The sequence below is a fragment of the Clinocottus analis genome, unplaced genomic scaffold (genome assembly GCF_023055335.1).
Source record: "Clinocottus analis isolate CAN_PGR_092001 unplaced genomic scaffold, fCliAna1.0.p SCAF_44, whole genome shotgun sequence".
Lineage (NCBI taxonomy): Eukaryota > Metazoa > Chordata > Actinopteri > Perciformes > Cottidae > Clinocottus > Clinocottus analis.
In genome coordinates this window covers 732,085-755,210 of record NW_027176198.1, presented here as the reverse complement: position 1 = coordinate 755,210, position 23,126 = coordinate 732,085, and the positions used below count along the sequence as shown (strand labels likewise).

General features: G+C 46.8%; 4 protein-coding genes across 4 annotated transcripts; all 4 read left to right on the top strand.

The window, feature by feature from the left end:
• Nucleotides 1–208: 208 nt before the first annotated feature.
• Nucleotides 209–5,635, top strand: ush1gb (Usher syndrome 1Gb (autosomal recessive)). Its single transcript, XM_068599317.1, has 4 exons — nt 209–510; nt 2,673–3,114; nt 3,706–4,508; nt 4,740–5,635. Exons 1-3 carry the CDS (start codon nt 347–349, stop codon nt 4,504–4,506), a joined length of 1,407 nt encoding a protein of 468 aa, XP_068455418.1. The 5' UTR covers nt 209–346; the 3' UTR covers nt 4,507–4,508; nt 4,740–5,635.
• A 144-nt stretch (nt 5,636–5,779) lies between these two features.
• fads6 (fatty acid desaturase 6) lies at nt 5,780–11,189 on the top strand. The gene is made up of 7 exons (XM_068599318.1): nt 5,780–5,896; nt 5,983–6,284; nt 7,753–7,919; nt 8,752–8,932; nt 9,168–9,355; nt 10,336–10,515; nt 10,678–11,189. The coding sequence occupies exons 2-7, from the start codon at nt 6,083–6,085 to the stop codon at nt 10,825–10,827; spliced, it is 1,068 nt and encodes a 355-aa protein (XP_068455419.1). The 5' UTR covers nt 5,780–5,896; nt 5,983–6,082; the 3' UTR covers nt 10,828–11,189.
• A 1,179-nt stretch (nt 11,190–12,368) lies between these two features.
• On the top strand, nt 12,369–19,667 carry trim16 (tripartite motif containing 16). Its single transcript, XM_068599307.1, has 6 exons — nt 12,369–13,033; nt 15,518–15,613; nt 16,721–16,954; nt 17,519–17,690; nt 18,393–18,488; nt 18,738–19,667. The coding sequence occupies exons 1-6, from the start codon at nt 12,389–12,391 to the stop codon at nt 19,361–19,363; spliced, it is 1,869 nt and encodes a 622-aa protein (XP_068455408.1). The 5' UTR covers nt 12,369–12,388; the 3' UTR covers nt 19,364–19,667.
• Nucleotides 19,668–20,221: 554 nt separating this feature from the next.
• Nucleotides 20,222–22,531, top strand: tvp23b (trans-golgi network vesicle protein 23 homolog B (S. cerevisiae)). Its single transcript, XM_068599305.1, has 7 exons — nt 20,222–20,282; nt 20,965–21,038; nt 21,298–21,442; nt 21,532–21,621; nt 21,697–21,822; nt 22,247–22,375; nt 22,469–22,531. Exons 1-7 carry the CDS (start codon nt 20,271–20,273, stop codon nt 22,493–22,495), a joined length of 603 nt encoding a protein of 200 aa, XP_068455406.1. The 5' UTR covers nt 20,222–20,270; the 3' UTR covers nt 22,496–22,531.
• Nucleotides 22,532–23,126: the final 595 nt, after the last annotated feature.

The window sequence follows — 23,126 nt, the reverse complement described above, 5'->3', positions numbered from 1 at the left end:
CATCAATTTATATTGTTTTATTTTATTTTATTTTTGTTTTATTTCAGTTATAATTTTTTATATTGGCCTGGCGCTATACAATAAAGGGGGCGTGTCTCATCGTCATAGCCCCGCCCCTTCCCGTCCACCAGCCCACCGCGTGCCCGTCTCCTAGCAACCAGCCTGTCAGCCCGCTCGGGACCCGCCGCCTCTCCGGACTGAACACAGAGACCCGAGCACCGAGAACCCGAACACCGAGAACCCGAACACCGAGAACCCGGGCACCGAGGCGGAACCCTCGAGAACCTCGAGAACCTTCAGAACCTCCATGGGACCGAGCCGAGCGTAGAGCCGCGGGCCAGCCGCCATGGACGACCGGTGCCACCGGGCGGCCCGGGACGGCTTCCTGGACGCGCTGAAGGAGGCCACGCGCAAGGAGCTGAATGCCCCGGATGAGGACGGCATGACGCCCACCCTGTGGGCCGCGTACCGCGGGAACCGGGACACGCTGCGGCTCATCGTGAGCAGAGGGTGAGTCACGAGGGTCCCGGGACACTGGTGTCACTCCAGTATGTAGCCATCTCCCAGTAGGGGTTCAACACTACTGGTGTCACTCCAGTATGTAGCCAGCTCCCAGTAGGGTCCAACACTACTGGTTTACTCCAGTATGTAGCTCCCAGTGAGGTGGAAAACTATTGTTTTTATTGTATTATGTTATCATATCATAGAGATTTATATTTCCAGTGTGTTTTTGTGTGTTTTTTAAAATGATATTATTATTTAATAGTCTTAAACAGTAAGGGGAAGACAACTTCTATGTGTATTATATTATTTTATAATGGAGTCTTATATTATATTATATATAATTATTACATTTATTAAAGCTTCCAGTTTATTATGAAGGTGAAACTTACTATTTTGTATAATAATATATTATGATATGAACTCATTCAGCGAACGTGAAAACGTCTCCTTTTAACCATCGCTTGTTTGTATTTTTATTATTTATATATATATATATATATATATATATATATATATATATATATTTATATATATATATATTTATATATATATATTTATATATATATATATATTTATATATATATATTTATATATATATATATATTTATATATATATATATATATATATTTATATATATATATATATATATATTTATATATATATATATATATATATTTATATATATATATATATATATATTTATATATATATATATATATTATATATATATATATATATATATATATATATATATATATATATATATATGTTGTTGGGTTTTGTAGAATTGTAATAGTCCGGGGTGTAAATATTGGACTTACACATGTATAATAAAGAATTGTTTAATGTGCATATTAAAATACAAGAGAGGGTTATGATAATATATATATATATATATATATATATATATATATATATATATATATATATATATATATATATATATATATATATATATATATATATATATATATAATTTGGATAATTTTGAGTAGATTTTTCTTATCAACCAAAAACCTAAATGAACACAAAAGTCACAGGATATTTCTCTGTTGACTGTTATAATATCAATAAAAGAAGAAGATTGCTGTTCATGAATATTAAATTGTCCTATTAAACTCTCAAGAATACAGCTTCATAAAACACACATTACGTTGTATATCATCCCTCAGTGATGTGTTAATATCCACATGATGAACAGCATGTTCCTCTGTGATGTCGTCGCACTGCACATCAAATACATTTTAACAGCCTGATTACAGAGGAAGGTCACCGCGTGTCCTTGAGGTCAGAGGGTGATGACTTCATATTTTAACGTCACAGATGAACATACGCAGCGGAGACGATGAGGTTCAGTTACTCAGAAGCTGAGAGGGAACACTGAGGGGGATAAAGGTCGAAGGTGGAGGTCGTCCGTCACCACGATGACGGGTTTACGGGGAGCGGCGAAGCGGAGCGCCGTGGGTTTGATGCCGCCAGAGGGAAAGGTCAGCGTGACGGATGTCTTCCTCACGGCGAGAAGAGAATCTTCCATGATTTCATTGTCTTTCTTTTGAATCGTTACAAAAACCTCTTCTTTATTCAACAAAATAAAACAAACTTCTCATATTTCCAAAATCGGGTGAGATTTAAATGAAGTGGGCGTCGCCCGCTGCTCTGTCGCCATATTGGATTACGGCCGTCGCCATATTTTTTTGTTGCAACCAGTGAACAGAAAGTGACCGTATATGGACTGAGGAAGTGCGACATAGAGATCTGTCACTCACCTTGTAGCCCCGCCCCCTAAAGCATCCCCTTGTTATGGTCTGTTTGACTCTGACAGACCATAATGTACTAAATGAACATCACGCTGTATTGAAGAAGACTTGAAATAGAGATCGAAACATGAACTCAGACACAAAGTCGCTCACAGTGCAGTAAACATTGAGCGGCTGGAACTTGAACTCGTGGGTGTTTCTGGTAAACAAGAGTTTGTGTTTCATCCCTGAGTCAGAGCTGCAGATGGTCATGTTACCCAGAGTCCTCCTCTGCTTTTGAAGCTTCTGCTTCATTACCAGCCGACAGGGACAGAAACACATGCTTTGATCTCTTAGCTTCATTCTTACCTTTTGACTACAGAAGATTGAAAACAAAATGGCCGTCACGCTGAGCTGCGTCTGTCTTCCAGAGGCGACCCGGACCGGTGTGACATCTGGGGCAACACGCCGCTCCACCTGGCGGCCGCCAACGGCCACCACCACTGCCTGTCCTTCCTGGTGGCCTTCGGCGCCAACGTGTGGTGTCTGGACAACGACTACCACACGCCGCTGGACATGGCCGCCGCCAAGGGCCACATGGACTGCGTCCGCTACCTGGACTCCATCGCCGCCAAGCAGATCGCCCTCAACCCCAAGGTGGTCGGCAAACTCAAGGACCGGGCGTTCCGCGCCGCCGAGCGCCGGATCAAAGACTGCGAGAAGCTGCAGAGGAAGCACCGGCAGCACATGGAGAGGAAGTTCACCAAGGAGGCGGCGGCGGCGGCGCTGGACAACATGGACGCCATCAGCTTTTCCAGCTACACCAGCGGCAGCACGTTCAACACCGTCACCTCCAACATGCCATACTCGCAGGTGTTCTTTGACTTTACTGACTATTCATCTTAGGAGCATATTTTAATTATTTAGAAAGACAAAGAAACCTTCTATTTCCTGGAGGAGTCTCTTTGAACGCTGTTTATGAGCTACAGAAGTTTTTACTACACTGTAAAAGAAAAGCGTTAATAAAAAGTAAAATTACTGACAACAAAAACCTTAAAATTTAGATAAAGTTGTGAATTCAAATAAAGGGTTTTTGGATCAAATATAAAGGACCCACATGCATTTGTATGTCATTTTAGAAATCGGTTAAAAAAAAAAAAAAAGAATTAATAATACAGTAATATAAAATTTTTACAGAGTTTTGTATATAATTGAAAAAGTGAAAAAAACACTGTAAAAATTTAGTTATTTTCTGTAAAATTAGTTGTTGTTTTTTACAGTGTAATTCTTCAGACTCAGTCTTTTATTGTTTTCCTAATTTATGTTATTCTCTTTTTTTAAAGATCTGTTTTGCACTTTATTACTATTCACTTCATGTTGGACAGAAGACTTTCAATCTTCTGTCTGTTTGCACATGTGAAGACTTGACAATAAAACTGACTTCCTGTCTCTGCTTCCCTCCAGGCCACCCTGTACTCTACAGCCAAGGGCAAGGCCAAGATCCAGAGGAAGCTGGAGAAGAAGAAGCAGGTCGACGGGACGTTCAAGATCTACGAGGACGGGAGGAAAAGCGTGCGCTCGCTGTCTGGCCTGCAGCTCGGCAACGACGTCCTGTTCCTGAGGCCGGGCGCGTCCGCCGGCCCCAGGGAGCGCTCGCGCCTCGACATCCGCGACATGTTCCCCGGCGACGACGACGGCGTCTCCCGCGCCATGAGCGACCCGGGCCTCCACGAGGCGGCGTGCTCGGAGACCAGCGGCGACTCCGGGCGCGATTCCCTGTTCACGCGGCCCGGGCTCGGCACCATGGTGTTCAGGAGGACCTACCTGAGCAGAGGCGCGTTCGGCGCCGGCGCTCGGGACGAAGGCAGCGTGGTGGGGAGCGAGCCCGCGGGCCGGGCGCCCAACGTCCGCCTGCGGGGGCGTCTGCCCCGGCGCTCGCCGAGCTTCGACGAGGACAGCGTGGGCAGCGCCTTGAGCCTGCAGGAGAGAGAGGAGTCGCCCTGGGAGGAGGAGGAGGAGGAGGAAGGAGGGCTGGACGAGGAGAACAGCCCTCTGGAGACCTTCCTGGCCTCTCAAGGCCTCGGGGAGTTCATGCAGATCTTCGGGAGGGAGAAGATCGACCTGCCGGCGCTGCTGCTCTGCTCGGATCAGGACCTCGCCGGCATCCACGTCCCTCTGGGCCCCAGGAAGAAGCTCCTGGAGGCCTGCAGGAGACGCCTGGACGCCATAGACGACCCGGAGGCCATCGAGGACACCGAGCTCTGAAGGTCAGTGTTGTAAGGAAGACACCGCTCTCTGTTCTCACCAGATAAACTAAAGCAGAGCAGAGAGACACCTGCGTGGGTTTTGCGTCAAGGCCCTTTTTCCCGGCTGAATGGCACCATCTAGTGGCGAGCCGTGATACAACGAGGGGGATGAGAGTCATTTAAGTTTCATTGCATGTTGTTTTATCAGAGTAAAGTCATGCGTAACGTTGTTTCTCCTCTATTTATTTCCAGGATAACGTGACGCCATCATGAACCCACGTAGCGTGAGAGGAGATAACCTGGAAAAGACCTCATGGACATTTCACGGGAAAGTTTTTGCCACATGTACAAACACGTGATTATGTTGCATCCTGTATTAATTCATGTGTCAATGAATGTATCAGTGACTGTACCCTTTGAATACCCTGTTTATTATTATGTCTCCATTGTGCAGCTGTATCACTTTAAACATGTTATTTTACTCCACGGCACATAAACAATATGACTGATAACAATATGACACAGTAAACACAGCGGAAGGTTGTGTGAGCGCCTGCAGATAACGCTGTTATCTGACATTAACCGGGGCGACTGCAAGTCTGTCTGTCTGTCTGTCTGTCTGTCTGTCTGTCTGTCTGTCTGCATGTGAGTTTGCATGAATGTTCATTTTGTTTTGGTAAAAAAGATTTTAAAAAGTTTTTTGTATTTGAAGATGTTTCCACAACAACTGTAAGTATCTTTTGTTATATTAAAGTGAAATTATTATTGTTTTTTGCGTGTGAATATTATTGATTTAGGATGTGGGAGGAACTAAGAGGATGTGGGAGGATGTGGGCGGAGCTAAGAGGATGTGGGAGGAGCTAGGAGGAGCTGGGAGAAGCTGGCTGACAGCCTGGTGGCTCTAATGTTCCCTTCCCGGCAGGATCGGCTGTCCTTTAGAGTGAACAAACACTCACACAGAGGATACTGTGACCTGCATGGTCACGAACACTGGCCTCTCTCCAGAAAACAACTGACACCTCATACACATATATATATATTTATATATATATATATAATCGGGCACATTCTTGCACAGCAGCATCTCCTCCGTTTCCCCTCTGAACCTCTCGCCCTTTGGGAAGAATGGACTGCTGTTACTCTTCCATTCTCCCTCTCTTTTCCCAGGACATGTGCCAAGGTTACGGGATGAGGAGGAGGGAGGAAAGGGAGGAGCGGGAGGAGGAGGAGAGGAGAGAAACACTAGAGCAGAGGGCGAGCGGCATGCAGAATGCATGAGACACCAGAGAGGAGGAGAAGTGGAGCTTCACCGGCTGCAGTTTAGAGCGGCCGTGTGGAAAAAATTGAGGATTTTCCCTTCATGTCACGGGACAAAGCTCACATCTGAGGGTCTGGGACAATAAATCCAAGTAAGGTGAAGGAGGAGGAAGAGGAGGAGGAGGAGGAGGAGCTGGCCCTCGCTCACATTGCTCTCCCTTTTCTTTCTTGCCTCTAGGTGATTTTGCAACGCTCCCTTCGACCCGAGGACTTTGCGCTCAGCCCGCCGGCGCACTGCACAGGAGGAGCACGCAGCAGCAGCAGCACCGGGAGCCAGCATGCAGGACGGGCCGGAGAGAGGAGGAGGAGGACGCAGGAGGACGGGGGAGGAGGCGCCGGAGGCGAGGAAGGACGACGGAGAGTCGCCGATGATGGAGCTGACCCGGCTGGTGCAGGAGGCGGTGCAGGGCAGCAGCTGGTGGGAGCGGAGAGGGGTGGACTGCAGCATCCTGGCGGCGGCGTTCCTCTGCCTGCCCCCCGGTGAGAGCGCCGACCCTGTGACCTTCACTCTGACAAGGTCACAGGGTCGACTTCCATCACTTTGAATGGAGAACATATTGTATGTTACAGTGCAGCAAAATGTGCAATTTCCTTCAGCGAGATAATTATGTTTTTCAACACACGATCATAAACCGGCTGATAACACTCTGCACAAGTCCAAAGGGACATTTCAAGATAAAATGTCTACAAATATGGTGATTTTTTACCTTTGTTGTTCTATATTGTTCTCTTAAAGTCTATAAAATGTCAGCAAATAATGAAAAATGAAGTCTTCAAAGTGAAGTCTTCAAACTGCAGTCAGAACTCCCAAAATGCAGTTTACTGTGAAAGAAGCAGTCGAATTTCATTGACATTATTATGAAGTTTGTAATATTATACATGTGCTCAAATGTCCTCCTCTCAGCCGAGTCGTTGTCTAACGACATCCTGACGCAGAACTAACAGCTCGTTGTGTCTGCATTATCGCAGCGTTCTCTCAGTTTTGCATAATTTGGTGAGTTTCCCTCTCAGGGGGTCACGGCGTCGATCCCTGACCGCCGGGCCGGGTTTAGTCCCCGAGGAGGCGTCTGTCATCGAGTATCACAGAGCGCCTGACTTATCGCCTCCAAATAGTCCGCTCTGAAATACGAGGTGCAGAATAATAAAGTTTTATTGAGTTAGGAGGGAAATGTGTCACCTGAAGCCGGAGGATCCTCACTGCTGTATGATCCTTAAAAAAGTCCACTTCAGTCTGCTTAGAGGCCAAAAAGCCTTTACTTAGAGGCCTAAAAGCCTTTACTTAGAGGCCTAAAAGCCTTTACTTAGAGGCCTAAAAGCCTTTACTTAGAGGCCTAAAAGCCTTTACTTAGAGGCCTAAAAGCCTTTACTTAGAGGCCTAAAAGCCTTTACTTAGAGGCCTAAAAGCCTTTACTTAGAGGCCTAAAAGCCTTTACTTAGAGGCTTAAAAGCCTTTACTTAGTGGCCTGAAAGCCTTTACTTAGTGGCCTGAAAGCCTTTACTTAGTGGCCTGAAAGCCTTTACTTAGTGGCCTAAAAGCCTTTACTTAGAGGCCTAAAAGCCTTTACTTAGAGGCCTAAAAGCCTTTACTTAGAGGCCTAAAAGCCTTTACTTAGTGGCCTAAAAGCCTTTACTTAGAGGCCTAAAAGCCTTTACTTAGAGGCCTAAAAGCCTTTACTTAGTGGGCAAAAACCTATACAATGCAACAACAAACACTTTAGTGCAAAGCTCTGCAGCACAACACGACACAATACAATACCATAACATACTTAAATACATGAGAAGTAGGTAACTGAACCCGCAGACTCCTCTTGTTCAGCTGAAAAACGACCCACATCCTGTTTAGTGGTGTTGTTGACGGCTTCAGGTTCACATCCCGGCTCTTTATGCAAAGTATATGAGGTGAAAACTCGTCACGCCGCTGATAAGAATCCTCTGTTCTGAACGGCAGCGTTCCTGCTGCTGAGCTCCTCTCGGGTCGTGTGGTTCTCGGCGGGCGTGCTGCTGATGGGCGTGGCCCACGCCGTCATCACCTTCAAAGGGACGCACCTGGCGAGCCACGGGTCGCTGAGCGAGTCGCCGGCCTGGGCCAAGTTCTGGGCCGTCTTCTTCATCGAGGTGAGGAAGGTTCAACGCCCGGAAGGGCCGCCGTCCAAGCGCTGCGGCAAAGCGGCGAGCGGCAAAGCGGCGAGCGGCAAAGCGGCAAAGCGGCGAGCGGCAAAGCGGCAAAGGCGCGAGCAGCAGGGACTCTGATGCAACGCAGCGAAACACAAACACGTGACGGGCGAAACTAAAACATTATATTTCATATTTGTTGCCGCTGTGTCGCCGCCTCAGACAGAAGTGCCCGTTTATTTTTTAAATTTGGGGAACATTTATTTGTTTCGCTGCAAACGTGTAGCAGCCACTTAGCTTAGCTTAGCACAAAGACTGTAAACGGAGGGAAACAGCTAGTTATTTGTGACGCACACTTCAACAACAAGGAGACTCAAAGTGCTTCACATGAAACCATTGAAACATCAAAACATAATGCAGAAGAAAACAAGATGTATTAACAATTCATTTGAAAGCGTTAAAAATACAGTCAAAAAGCAAAAACCATCTTAAAAGTTGCAGATAAGGTGACGTAACTTTTACTGCCGGCTGGTGCAGGAACAGATGTTTTACAGAGTGGATGACGTGTCTGAGGCTGTGAATCAGCCGCGTGTTGTGACATCTAATAACCTCTCGGCTGAAGTCAGTGAACTGTCGAGGCTCTTCAGCAGAAACAAACAGCGCCGCCGCTCTTTGACCTCGTGCTTTGGCTGCGGCTGCTTATCACAGCAAACAGCGCAGGAACACAGGAACAGAGCCTGCCGATGCCGTTGTCTCATGTTTGGTCGTTTGCATTATTTGCATGTTTCATTTGAAAAACAAACATCAGCATGTGTCCCTGTGTTCGTCCACTCAGATCTGCGGCTCGTTCTCGGCGCAGGCCGGCATTCAAGGCCACATTAAGATGCACCACGCGCACACCAACGTGGTGGGGCTGGGCGACTCCAGCGTGTGGAAGGTGCCCTGCCTGCCGCGCGCCGTCTACCTGTTCGTCGCGCCGCTGGCCATTCCCATCATCACCCCGCTGGTCGCACTCGGTAAGGAGGCGGCAAGAAGGCCCGCAGGAGAAGAGACGGACGGGTTGAATAAGTCTGCTCGCATACTTCAACATGAAATGTGATTATCGGCGTGAAGTTGAGAGCGGTTCCTCTGATGCTGTGATCCTGTTCAAGCCGCCCCGTCACCTCGCCGCTCTCGCGTCCCTGTGAGTTTATTCTCATGCGTGTGATTCTCTGTTGGTTTGTGTGTGTGTGTGTGTGTGTGTGTGTGCAGCTCACCTCAGAGGACACGCCCCGGCCCTGGTGGTCCGGACCGTGCTGATGGTGTCGCTGGGCCTGTACTCGCAGTACTGGCTGCTGATCCACGTGTCCGGCTTCCTGTCGCCGCTCAGCGCGCTGCTGTGCATGCTCGCCTGCAGAGCCATGTTCTCCGTGCCGTACATCCACGTCAACATCTTCCAGGTGAGCGGGACGCAGGCGGCCTGCAGGCTACACGCTAACAGGCTGGCGTTTAGTAGGTAGAGCGTCTGCTTGTTAGCATGCTAACGCTAGAGATAGATACGTTTGTGTGATACGGCCATTTAAAGACAAATGTACCGACATAAAAGTGCAGCTGAGGCTGATGGGAATCCTCATAAGCTGCGTTCACACCAGAAGAGTTGAGAATTAGTGCCGCGAGTAGATTTCATGTAAAGTCGATGAACGGACGCAAATGGTTGTGAAAAAGCAAATTTTCCAACGGGCAAAAAATCCGACCCCCAAAAAAAGCCACGGAAAAGCCACGCTTTTTTTTTTTTTTTTAGCTATAAAAAGCAACAAACAAAAAAATTTTTTTTAATAGTTGCTTTTTTAGCTATTTTTAAAAATAGCTAAAAAATCAAAAAAAAAAATAAAAGCTAAAAATTGTTGTTGTTTTTTTGCTTTTTAACTTTTTGTCGCAAAAATGCTAAAAACGCTAAAAACTCTAAAAACGCTAAAAAGCACAAAAAAATTCGACAAAAAGCTTTTTAGCTAAAAAGGCAAAATGTCTACACAGGAGATGTGGGTGAAGACTACGTGCTCTTCAACACTAGCTTCCCCTCCAGACGGAGCCGGGCCCGCGGGTTCGACTCCCGGCGATTAGGTGAAGGCCGCTCATGTCAGGAACCAGCCGGACATGAAAGGAGCCACTCATGCGCCGCTTTCCAGCTCATTGTGCATTGTTCTGATCAAAGTGTGGAAGAAAGATGAGAGAACGCAGGTTCTGCATGTGAAGGGTCCAACAAGAGCGAGAACGTTTGTTCTCTCTGGGGGGTCGTGATGGGAACCCGGTCCGTCCTGGAGCCCTGAACTATATATATATGTATATATACTTTTGCTTTCTGTTAGCGTCTCTTGTGTTAGCTTTCTGTTAGCATCTCTTGTTAACTCTTTTAACCAAACTGAGTCTGTGTTGCCGGCAGCACATCGGCCTGGACATGTTCTCCCCGACCAGCCGGCCCAAGAGGATCTACCAGATGACTCACGGGGTCCTGAACCTGCCGCGCAACCCGCTGCTGGACCGGCTGTTCGGACACTCGCTCATCAACTGCCACGTGGAGCACCACCTCTTCCCCTCGCTGTCCGACAACATGTGCCTGAAGGTACCAAAGCTTCATTAGCTTCCGTTGAATACGAACAGTTGAGGCGTTCTAGTGAGGAACCTTTGGCGGCCTCTTGTGGCGAGGTCCAGCGGCGCTGTGAGCTGACCTCTGTGTCTGACCTCTGTGATCTGACCTCTGTCTGACCTCTGTGCTGCCCTGCAGGTGAAGCCCGTGGTGTCGCGCTACCTGAGCGAGCGGCGGCTCCCGTACCACGAGGACGGCTACTTGTCCCGCCTCTCGCTCTTCTTCCACCGCTACCAGGAGCTCATGGTGCTCGTCCCGCCCATCACCGAGCTGGTGGGGGTGCAGTGAGGAAGAGGACGAGAGGAAGAGGACGAGAGGGAGAGGACGAGAGGAAGATTCGTTGTCGTCTCACACGAGGAGATGAATGAATCCTGCTTTTCTTTGTTTGAGGTGTTTTGATAAATATCAGAGTTTAAACCAAAAAGACTCGATTGTGAGACTTGAGGTCTGTTATGAAGAAGAGGTCAACTGGTTTCGACTGGTTTCGACTGGTTTCGACTGGTTTCAACTGGTTTCGACTGGTTTCGACTGCATTCAGAGGATCAAAGTCTGAGAAACTCATTTCTTGCAGAAAAAAAATAAATGATGATTTCATGTCAAAGGTTGAAAAACTAAGCACAACAGTAGAATATAAAAAACAGAAATATATACACACATATATATATATATATATATATATATATATATATATATATATATATATATATATATACATATATACATATATATAATACAACATTAACCACTTCACAAGCACTTCACGACTGTTTCAAGCACTTTTTGTACAATAAGAATAACTTATTGGCATTTTGAAGTCAAATCGATCCAAATATTCTGCTTCTGAATCTGTGGAAAAGTCCAATGTGTTTAAATAAATAAATAAAAATCCTACAGAGCGATGACCTCATCATGTGTTTATCAGAGAGACAGACTGACGTTGTTGTTGATGTTGTATCACCTCATTAAGTTAATTAAAGGTATTGATTATTGAGAACATCTGTAACTGATAAACAAACGAGGATGACGTCGTTATTTTATTTATAGATATAATCCTCTGGCTGCTCCTTTAACATTCCTTGTATTACTTTTTAAACGTCTCTTTCTCTCTATAAAGTACTTTAGTGCTTCTTCATTGTTTATGTGTTGGAAGCTGCGGGGCCACGCCCACGTCTCTGATTGGCTGAGCCCGCATGTGATTGATCACATGACTCCCGCGGCGCGTCACAGTGAGTCTGTTGAATCACTCATCTGTTGATTCTCTGTGTTTGTTTCTCTCTTGAACTTTGGAGCTCACGTGACGTCAGACAGGAAGCCGGAGAGATGACGGCGTCCTGCGCCTCCCGACGCCGAGGAGGCGACAAACATCTGCACAGCAACAACAAAAAGTTACACTCCACATGTTGAAGAACACAATGCATGATGGGGGATGTGCAACTCTACACCACTGAGCCGCTGGCGGGGGCTCCACCCTGTGGCTGCTCTCTGCTGCCGGGGAGTGTGTGTGCGTCTGTGTGTGTGTGAGCATGTGTGTGTGTGAGTGTGTGTGTCTGTAAAAAGGGGGCGGAGACAGAGCTTTTCTTACTGAAACTCTAGGCCGCTTCACATCCTCGAGGTGTGGCCGTCCTGCCTCCTCAGTGAGATCAGGAACTACTAAAAGTGGCTCAGCCAGTTATTTCTCTTCAGAGAGAGAGAGAGAGAGAGAGAGAGAGAGAGAGAGAGAGAGAGAGAGAGAGAGAGAGAGAGAGAGAGAGAGAGAGAGGGAGAGAGAGAAAGAGAGAGAGAGAGGGAGAGAGCGAGAGGAGATAAAAAGAGAGAGCAGGAGAGGAAGAGAGTGACAGCAGCTGAAGACATGGCAGACACAGCGGCTGCAGCGGCTCCCGGCTCCCAGCAGCCGGGCTCAGGTGTGCAGAGCGCCGTCGGCTCCGTGGGCGGCTCCTGCAACGGGGTCGGTGGCGGCGGCGGCGAGGGGCCCCTGCCCGGGGGCCCCGGCAAGCCCGGCCCGCCCGGGGGCCCCGAGCGGAACGGGACCGAGCCCGCGGTGATCCGGAGCAAAGAGGAGCCGGACTCGACGGCGGCGGAGGAGACCAAGATCCTGGACGACCTGAAGGAGTCAGAGGACCCCGAGAAGCCCGGCGGCGGCGGCGAGGAGGAGGAGGAGCCGGCGCCGCAGCCGGACGAGCCGCCGCTGGGGCCCGACGACGTGGTGTGCGACTCCTGCTTCGAGAGCCCCTGCAGGGCCCTGAAGTCCTGCCTCACCTGCCTGGTGTCGTACTGCGAGGCGCACCTGCGGCCGCACCTGGAGAACCCCAAGTTCCAGAACCACCGGCTGGTGGAGCCGCTGCGGGACATCGAGCGGCGGACCTGCGAGAGCCACAAGTGGCCCCTGGAGCTCTTCTGCTGCGCCGACGAGCGCTGCGTCTGCCAGGACTGCGTCGCCGAGGAGCACCGGGGCCACAACACCGTCACCGTGGAGGAGGCCCGGCGGCGGATAGAGGCGAGTCCACGCAGGGAGACTGCTTCTTACTGTGAATGTGATACATGTGATACATGTGATACATGTGATACATGTGATACATGTGATACATGTGATACATGTGATGTGTTGATCCATAACCAGATGGAGAGTTTCAGGGTTTCAACTGAGAGAAAACTGAGTCAGGAAGAAGAAACTGATTTTCTTTCTTGTACTTTAGAAAAAACAGAATAAGGACCTTTTTGTGTTGAAATCAAAAGTACAAGAAAGAAAATCAGTTTCTTCTTCCTGACTCAGTTTTCTCTCAGTTGAAATCCTGAAAGCTCCTGAAAACACAATTTAACTTTAGAAAAAACAGAATAAGGACCTTTTTGTGTTGAAATCAGAAGTTAAACTGTGTTTTCTCCTCATGCACAGATTCACATTTAACTCATTTAAATTGCTAGAGAGCCGTAACCTTTGTGAGAAGAGACGTGTGCTTTTACTTTTTCTTTAAAAGACTGTTAAGTTTGAATAAGTCCACAAACTTCAAATGACTAAACGATCATATTTCACTAATAAATCCTCCAGAAGTCATTAAAATGATAAAGAATCTAACAATAATGTCACATTTTGACATTATTTTGAGATAATACCTCGTTGTTGTTACATTGTTTCCCATTTTTTTAAGATTTTCAGGCTCCTTTATTCATCCTGAGTCATTATTGGCACCATGTTTGTCATCTTCCTGACATTAATGCTCCAGTATGATTATTATATAACCGCTGGTTGGCCAGCAGTCCCATGTGACCCAGAGAGCTTCATCCTCTTCCATGTGTTATAGATCTGGTGGTGAATGTGAGCCCGTTAGAGGCTTTAAGGAGTAAACACAGTCGGCCGACATCAAAAGAGTCAAAATATCACGACTGCAGACTCGTTAGTTTGCAGTAATCCGTCTGAACTCAGAGTCATGTGAGACTGACAGGACGAGATGATCACGGCTGAGCTCTTAAACCCGGCGTGGCGGTCGCTCTGACCTCAGCGCCGCCGCGACGGGCCTCGAGCCGCCGGCTCGCTCGGCGTGACGAACCAGATAATTCATCCTCCAGCCGTCTGGGAACCTGCAGCGGCTTCATTAACGGCGTCAGGAGGCCGAGGCGGCGAGCAGGAGGGAGACGCCACGAGGTTTACGAGCGATGAGCTCAAGCGCTTCTGAACAACCCGGCGGCGTCGCCTCTCAGAAGAAGAGTCGACTGGAGGCGACAGGTCGACTCTTCGTCCTGGAAAACATCACACGAGTTCCCAGAAGACTCTTCTCACATTTTGTACCAGTTTTTGACAAAGATGAAGTGCAGGTCGTGGCAGTGTGGGCTGCAGGGAGCTGAGGTCAGGGGGCGGGGCTTAGCTGCCGTCTTTGGAGAGTCAAAACTTCAGAATCTGGTTTCAAAATGTTTTTTTTAAAATTTGTTTTGCAGTGGACAGAATATGAGTTTCATCCAGACGACCTGAAGAGTCTTTGAGGATTCAGAGGATTCTGTTCAATCTGCGACACAAACATAATGTTCATGAACATAAACCTCAGCTAATGTCTCCGCCCAGATCGATGAGCAGCTTTTAAAACCCACAATAACAACAACAACATGTGTCACAGTGCCGCTTCACGCTTCACCGCTTCAGGGTTTTAGGTTTTCAGCTGCAGAGGTTTTTTTCTTCGGCCTCGTGTGAAACTACAAATCATCCGAGATTGAACCGAACGCGTCAGAGTCGCGCTGGAGGCCTGTTGGGGCAGAAACACAGAGCTGATTATGGAGATGTTGTTCTCTCTGAACACCTCACCGACTTATCTCTTTTACATTTAACTTCCACTGACGTTGAGCGCAGAAGCTCACAAACAACTTCTCTCTGAACGGAGGAGATTAAACATTTGGAGGAAATGAAGCTGAAGATCGTCTGCTTTTGAACTGCTGCCATTACTTTGTGTGGAAATCATGAACGTTACGATTACAACTGAAACTTGTGAACTTTGGATCTGCTAAATATATCAGTGGTTCGGTTGTTGTGACGAAGAGGAGGGAGGGAATCCCAGAAGGACGGTCCATGAATAAAAGTCTGCGTTCTGGTTTGAAACCCACTGGAAGGTTTTGCTCCTGAAGACAAAAGGTTTCCCTTCAGGGCCGAAAGTTACCGCACAGGAATCCTCCTGGAGAGCGGGGCGCCGCCTCGACCTGCCAGGAATTCAGACCAACAAAACACGCTTCAAATAAACTACAAACGTCAGAGAGGAACAGGAAGTGGGACCAATATCTCTCCTCCACAGAGAGAAGACAGGAAGCTGGGTTAAAAACACTTTTCTGAAGAAACGGCCCACATGTTTGCTTCAAGTATCACATGCTGACATCATGCTACATGCTGACATACGCCGCATGTCTACATCATGCTACATGCTTACGTCATGCTACATGCTCTCCACACGCTTTAATCTGCGTCCTTCACGCTGAACTCTGTTCTCTCTCCTCGTGTCCGCAGAAGGAACTGAGGGAGAAGCACGGCGAGATGCTGAAGACGGTGACGGCCGGAGAGAACGCCATCAACAAGCTGCAGCTCAACACGGTGTCCATCGAGGTAAACACACACACACACACACACACACACACACACACACACACACACACACACACACACACACACACACACACACACACACACCAGTGACTCACAACTCTGAATTAGAGGAGACGCGTCACTCTGGTTTCCAGCAGAACGGGTTCACGCGCTCTAACGTTCCCAAAAACGATTTATTTTTCTCATCCCGTCTGTGTGAATATACCTGGGAACGCCCCGTTTTTTTTCGCGCCTGTCTCTTTAAGAATGTCCCGCCAAAATAAAAGCCCATTCTGCGTTAAATGGCATGTTTACTATCCAGCTATGGAATGAACAAACCAGCGAGCTAACTGGTCTTTAAATCGTACTTCTTATCGTACTAGATTTAGTCGCTACTGAAAAACTCTGTGACTTCCTGAAGTGAGCCAGTTTAGAAGTTGCCAGTTGCAACGATTCACGGGCAACTGGCCAGAAAGGCAACGACTTCTTCTTTTGCTAATCTATTTCTGCTGGCACACCTTTGCAAATGCAGTCCTCAAACCACGAGCGGTTTATTCTCACGAGCACGTGACACAGGACGGGGAACCGCTTCTGATTGGCTGGCTGAGATCACATGTTTTCTTACATTCACTCATTCACCAGCAACATTGAACTATTACATTAATGACTGTCGCAGCCGCTGCAGCCTGAGGTGAGGTTTGGTTCCGCGAGGCCGTGGATGGTGTCCATGCGGCGGTGTGTCAACATGTGGTTATGTAACGTTACCATGGCCGCGCATTCCTGCACCTGTTTACCTGCCGGGTGCGTTAGACATGCATCGCCTCCTCCAGGAATGCAGAGAACGCCGCCGTCCACCCCACCTCATCTCAAACTCTGAAACGTCCCCCTTCTTGCCCCCCTCCCTTCTTGCCCCCCTCCCTTCTTGCCCCCTCCCTTCTTGCCCCTTCCCTTCTTGCCCCTTCCCTTCTTGCCCCTTCCCTTCTTCCCCCTCCCTTCTTGCCCCTTCCCTTCTTGCCCCTTCCCTTCTTCCCCCTCCCTTCTTCCCCCTCCCTTCTTGCCCCTTCCCTTCTTCCCCCTCCCTTCTTGCCCCCCTCCCTTCTTGCCCCTTCCCTTCTTGCCCCTTCGCAGAATTCGGTGACGGAGGTGCGAGCGGTGATCGAGAGCCAGTTCGAGGAGCTGCAGGCGGTGATGGAGCGCGCCAAGCGGGAGGTGACGGAGATCCTGGAGGCCGAGGAGAAGCAGGCGCTGCGGCAGGCCGAGGGCATCCGGGTGCACCTGGAGCAGAGGTGCACGGAGCTGAAGAAGACGCAGGGCCAGATGGAGAAGCTCTCCAAGAACAAGAACGACGTGGACTTCTTACAGGTAAATAAGCAAAATAATTGCTTAGTTTGCCGTTAACACAAGTCATTTGTACTAATTATTTCTTCACAAACAGCTAGCTAGCTTCTAGCTAACAATTAAACTAGCGAGCTTAACAAAAGTAATTAGCTTCTAGTAAACAATTAAACTAGCGAGCTTAACAAAAGTAATTAGCTTCTAGCAAACAATTAAACTAGCGGGCTTAACAAAAGTAATTAGCTTCTAGCAAACAATTAAACTAGCGGGCTTAACAAAAGTAATTAGCTTCTAGCAAAAAATTCAATTAGCTAGCTTAACAAAAGTAATTAGCTTCTAGCAAACAATTAAACTAGCTAGCTTAACAAAAGTAATTAGCTTCTAGTAAACAATTAAACTAGCTAGCTTAACAAAACTAATTAGCTTCTAGCAAACAATTAAACTAGCTAGCTTAACGAAACCAATTCGCTTCTAGCAAACAATTAAACGTGATAGTTTAAGAAAACTAGCTAACTGTGTGTGTGTGTGTGTGTGTGTGTGTGTGTGTGTGTGTGTGTTGTGTGCCTAATGGCCTATGTGTTCGTGCTCCAGGAGTATTCAGAGTGGAAGAAGGAGGCCACAGACATCTCTCTGCCCGGCGTCTACATCGGCCTGACGGACCGTCTGAACTCCTTCAGCCGCGTGATCGTGGACTCCACGCAGGAGCTGTGCGCCATGCTGGTGTCGTCCTACATCGAGAAGGTCAAAGAGACGTGCACGAGCGGTGAGAGGAAGAAGCACGGGGGGGATTTCTGCGTGACCGCCTGAGCTATAGTTGAATTGTTTCCAATAAGCTAATTTGTTTTGTTAAGCTAGCTAGTTGAATTGTTTGTAGAAGCTAGCTAGTTTTATTAAGCTAGATAGTTGAATTGTTTGCTAGAAGCTAGCTAGCTAATTAGTACAGATGACTTGTGTTAACGGCAAACTAAGTAAATTATAATAGTAATAGTACATAAATTATCTAGCTTAGTTTGACCCCACTTGTCACAAACAATGTTAAAATAATCTAAGAATCTGACATAAACTCAGTTAAATCACTTAGAACTGAATGCATTGAAGCTAGTTTGAGTGACATTAGCAGGACAATTAAATGAATGGGCAAAAAAACAAACAGCAGAAAAAGTAAATAGTTTCTGGGCGTCGGAGGTGATTCACGGCCGTCACGCGCTGCAGGAATCCTCCAGGTTACAGAGAGACTCGAAGGAACCAGTTCACTTGAGTGGAGAATTTGCAGCCTGTGTGTCACATCTTTTGTTGTTGTGCCTGAATGCAGATGCTTACAGTACAAACCACCTGAGAGCCTCATGACTCACACAGAAACTTAAACACACACACACACACACACACACACACACACACACACACACACACTTGTTTGTGCGGCGACTGTGACCAGAGGCTGAAACTAGTCTTTCTTCTCTCGCAGACAAAATGGGAATAAAGACGACCGTTCACGAAATTGTTGCAGCCAAACACAACATGACGTTACCGGAGCCAAAGACACACGCAGACTTCCTTAAGTGTGAGTGTTTTGTTCATATTTTAATGTGTATATTTGTATGGTCATGATACTTACATATAATGCTTACTGATAGCACTTTGTAGTTTAACTTTATTGAAGAAATTGTTTACGGTTGAATGCACTTATCGTGAGTCTCTTTGGATAAAAGCCTCAGCTAAATGATGTGTGATGTAATATTTGAGTATTATCTATGAATAGATTGAAAACAAACAACGTGACTAAACAGACTCTTTCACAATCCTCTCCCAGATGTCGCCCACGTGACTTTCGACTGCGACACCGCTCACAAGTTCCTGAGGCTGACGGAGGAGAACAGGAAGGTGACCAACACCACGCCCTGGCAGCATCCGTACCCGGACCAGCCCGAGAGGTTCGAGAACTGGCGCCAGGTCCTGGCGACGGAGAGCTTCTACCTGGGCCGGCACTACTTCGAGGCCGACGTCAGCGGCGAGGGCACGCACGTGGGCCTGACCTACAAGAGCATCGACCGCAAGGGCAGCGAGAGCAACAGCTGCATCACGGGGAACAACTTCTCCTGGTGCGTCCAGTGGAACGGGCGCACCTTCTCCGCCTGGCACAGCGACGTGGAGACCCCGCTGCCCGTGGAGAAGTTCACGCGCATCGGGGTCTACGTGGACTACACCCGAGGCCTGCTGGCGTTCTACGGCGTGGACGACGCCATGACGCTCATCCACGAGTACAAGGCCGACTTCCTGGAGCCCATCTACCCGGCCTTCTGGTTGTCCAAGAAGGAGAACGTCGTGGCGCTGGTGGCGCCGGGCGAGCCGCTGCGGCTCAAGAGCCCCTCGCCGCCCACCTCGCCCGCAAGCGGAGTTATCGTTTCTAAAATGGCGAAGCAGCACAGCTGCGATTAGGAGCTGGTTTTCTCTCCATCAGCTCAACGATATGCGACTATTGTTGTTTCAAAAGGTTCTCTCCCTCGGATATGGAAAATGTGGACGTTCTCCCCATATTAAAGCTGTTTAATATAAAGTATTTGTAAAAGTAATGTGATGAATAGAGCATGTTTACCTTGGGTATATTTGGGCTCAAGTCGTATTTATAGCCCTGTGAACCTATAGGACTTCTGTTACTTTTCATGTCACTGTGAATTCAGAGGTGTTCGGTGTCTTCTGTGTGCAAATAAAACACGTTCTCTTCATTTGCAAAATACCAAAAGCGTCTTTGTTTTTGTTCAAGCTTACACCACGGCATTGAATGGGATTGTTTCAACATCTATTATTACGGATTTCTTTGTTAATTGTATTGTGGATGATCAAGAAATCTGCCACGCACACCACAGACACTTGTGTGGATAAGCTGGGAGGTCATTTTGGCTCTTGCAAGCATCAGAAGTCGTGGCTAAAATGATCAAATAAAGTCGACGTCAGCAAAGTCTAAATCTGTTAGGTGAAGAATTCATTGCAAAGTGTATCGCAGCAAACTGATGGTAAGCTTGTTTCTATATAAGTTCAACCAGCAGATAGAAGACACATGAACTAATTCATGTGGAAATCTTTTTTTTCATCGCACTTGTGAAGTTTCAATTTTTTTTCATCATATATATTTGTATTATATTATATAATTTTTGCTATTTTTTTAATAAATTATAATATATATATTAAAAAAATTTCTGAGAGGTATTGCGTAACAATCATATAATAGTAATCCGATCTAGCGCCATGACGTAACCCCAGACGTGGGCACATTGCGGTCACGTGACCAGCGTGCCCGGTGACGTGTTCGCAGCCGAGCCTGTAAAGAGCCTGCTCAGACCTCAACATGCTAACGGACGTAAGTGACACGTTTGAGTGTTTATCTTTTATCCACAACGTTAAATGTGCGAAACGTCCGTCGAGGCTTCTTCTAAACAGACTGAAGACAACAGATGAACTCGTGAATAAAATGTTTCACGCTGAGCTGAACGTCTTTAACGCTGATGCTGCTAAGTTGTTAGCAAAGCTAGCTAAAGTTAGCTAGCTACTTTATATTAATACCATTATAATAACCGTGAAACGATCTAATAAACTTGTACTTTACGTCGACTGACTACGCTCGAGCTGAGAAACGTAACGTCGCCATGTTTTGTCTGACGTTTGTTTATTTGTTTTGTTTCATTAAGCTAACAAGCTATTAGACTAAAGTTGTGTTTAGCAACATGACGCGTCTGAAGTCACGACACTTAATAGCCTCGTTGTGTAGTTATGTACTAGTGTCGTGTAGTTGTGTTGTCTCTGAGGGTTTTTCTTGTTGTGTAGTTGTGTTATTTCTGAGGGTGTGTCTCTTTGTGCAGTTGTTTCCCCTCTTTGTGTAGTTGTGGTGTCTCTGAGGGTTTGTCTTGTTGTGCAGTTGCGTCCTCTCTCTCAATGTAGTTGTGTAGTTGTGTCCTCTGTCGCTTTGTGTTATGTTTTCTCGTTGTGTAGCTAGTTGTGTTGTGTGTCTCTGAGGGTGTGTGTGCTTCCTCATCGTCCCTCAGGACCCCAACGATGAAGACGTGTCTCTGTTTGACGCGGAGGAGGACGCGGGGAAGAAGTCCAAGAAGAACCTGAAGTAAGTTAAAGGCTCATTCACTGTAATATAAATACTTCAAAGACAAAAGTGAAAGTACAATAAGTACCTCTGAGTTGTATAAAATGTAAGTTGAATTTGTAAAATGATCAATGTTCATAACTTCCATACATTTGGAGTTGAATACTTCGCTTTGAGGCTTTTTACACCAATAATCCAGACAATAAACTCATATTTATTATAAATACAGTCTATTATCATGTTCATTCTGCTGTACGTGAAACACACTCGACGTCCTCAGACACCCGCTGGCCTCGTTCTTCCACCTGTTCTTCCGGGTCAGCGCCGTGCTGGTGTACCTGCTGTGTGGGATATTCAGCAGCAGCTTCATCGCCTGCATGGTGGCCATCATCCTGCTGCTGTCATGTGACTTCTGGACTGTCAAGGTGAGGCGCATTCACCGCTGCTCCCAAGATGCACCCTGTCTCCTCCAAGCCGAGCTAAGAGCTGTGTGTGTGTGTGTGTGTGTGTACAGAACATCACTGGCAGGCTGATGGTGGGTCTCCGCTGGTGGAACCAGGTGGATGACGATGGGCGGAGTCACTGGGTGTTCGAGGCCCGGAAGGTAAACCCTCGTCCTCGTGGTTGTGATGCGTTTCCTGTCCAGCGTCCTGAAGGATAACATCTGCTTTGCTTTCAGGGCACCGGGAAGCAGCAGGCGTCCGACTCCGAGTCGAGAATCTTCTGGATCGGACTGATCGTCTGCCCGGTGCTGTGGGTCGTCTTCGCCTTCAGCACCCTCTTCTCCTTTAAGATCAAATGGGTGGTGAGTGCGCCGCCCTGATGGACGTAGTTTCTATTTAGACTTTTATTGTCTAGGGACTATTTTCAGCGGCGGATTAATACGCGTTTGGTGCTCTGGGGAGTCTGTGTACGTGAGATTGAGTCAGAATGAAGTTCAGTGTGCTGTGAGGCTCATTGATGAGTTTTTAATGGAGCCTAACGGCTCAGAGGAAGAAGAGACATCACACGCACACACACGCACACACACACACACACACACACACACACACACACACACACACACACACACACACACACACACACACACACACACACACACACGTGTGTCTGAACTCAGTATTCTTGCTGGTTTTGATCTTTTCATGAGATTTATTGATGATAAACATCTGATGCACTGACTGCCTGTGTTGTTGTTGTTGTTGTTGTTGTTGTTGTGGTGGTGCCAGCCGGTGGTGGTGATGGGCGTGGTGCTGCAGGGGGCCAACCTCTACGGGTACGTGCGATGTAAAGTGGGAGCAAAGACCAGCTTAAAGAACATGGCCACCAACTACTTCGGACGACAGTTCCTTAAACAGGTGAAGCTGCTGAGAGGACGACGGATCAGTGTGTGACGTCTTCATCATCTTCATCACTTTCATCATCATCATCTTTGTGTTCTTCCTCCTTAGGCGCTGTCCAAAGAAGAGGACTCATAGAAGCCAACTCTAGGATTTAAACATGTTTGCATTATTCTTAATGCTATAATATATATATATATATATATATATATATATATATATATATATATATATATATATATATATATATATATATATATATAACATACATACATACATCATCACGTCACATACTTTAACTGATACTTTAGTACTACCCTGACGTACTTTACCTGATACTTTAGCGTGAAGTGAACCACAGCGTGGTGAGCAGTGAGTGACTGTAGACGCATCCTGTAGACGCATTTAGTTTATTTGCTTCTTAACTTCAATCTTTATAAAAGAAAATAATAAGAAAAAAAAGATGTTGTGCAAACATTTAGTTTGTATGAACTGAGAGGTTGTGTAAAGTTTTGCGGGAGCTTGTAAATATGTACGTAAAGATTCTATGTGGAACGTCTTCTTTTGGTGGAAATACATTTGTTATTTAAATAGTTCATTTTACAACGAGCTGAAGCTGATTCTTTTCCTTCAGCTTTGGTTCGAGGGAAAGTCGGGAAATTTAAAGTCCTGACTTGTGGAACATAGTTTAATAAACATGGAAAAAAAGAAAAGTCATGAATAACTCTAAAAAACATAACTGAGATTTTGTCATTTTTGTTTTGGTCCA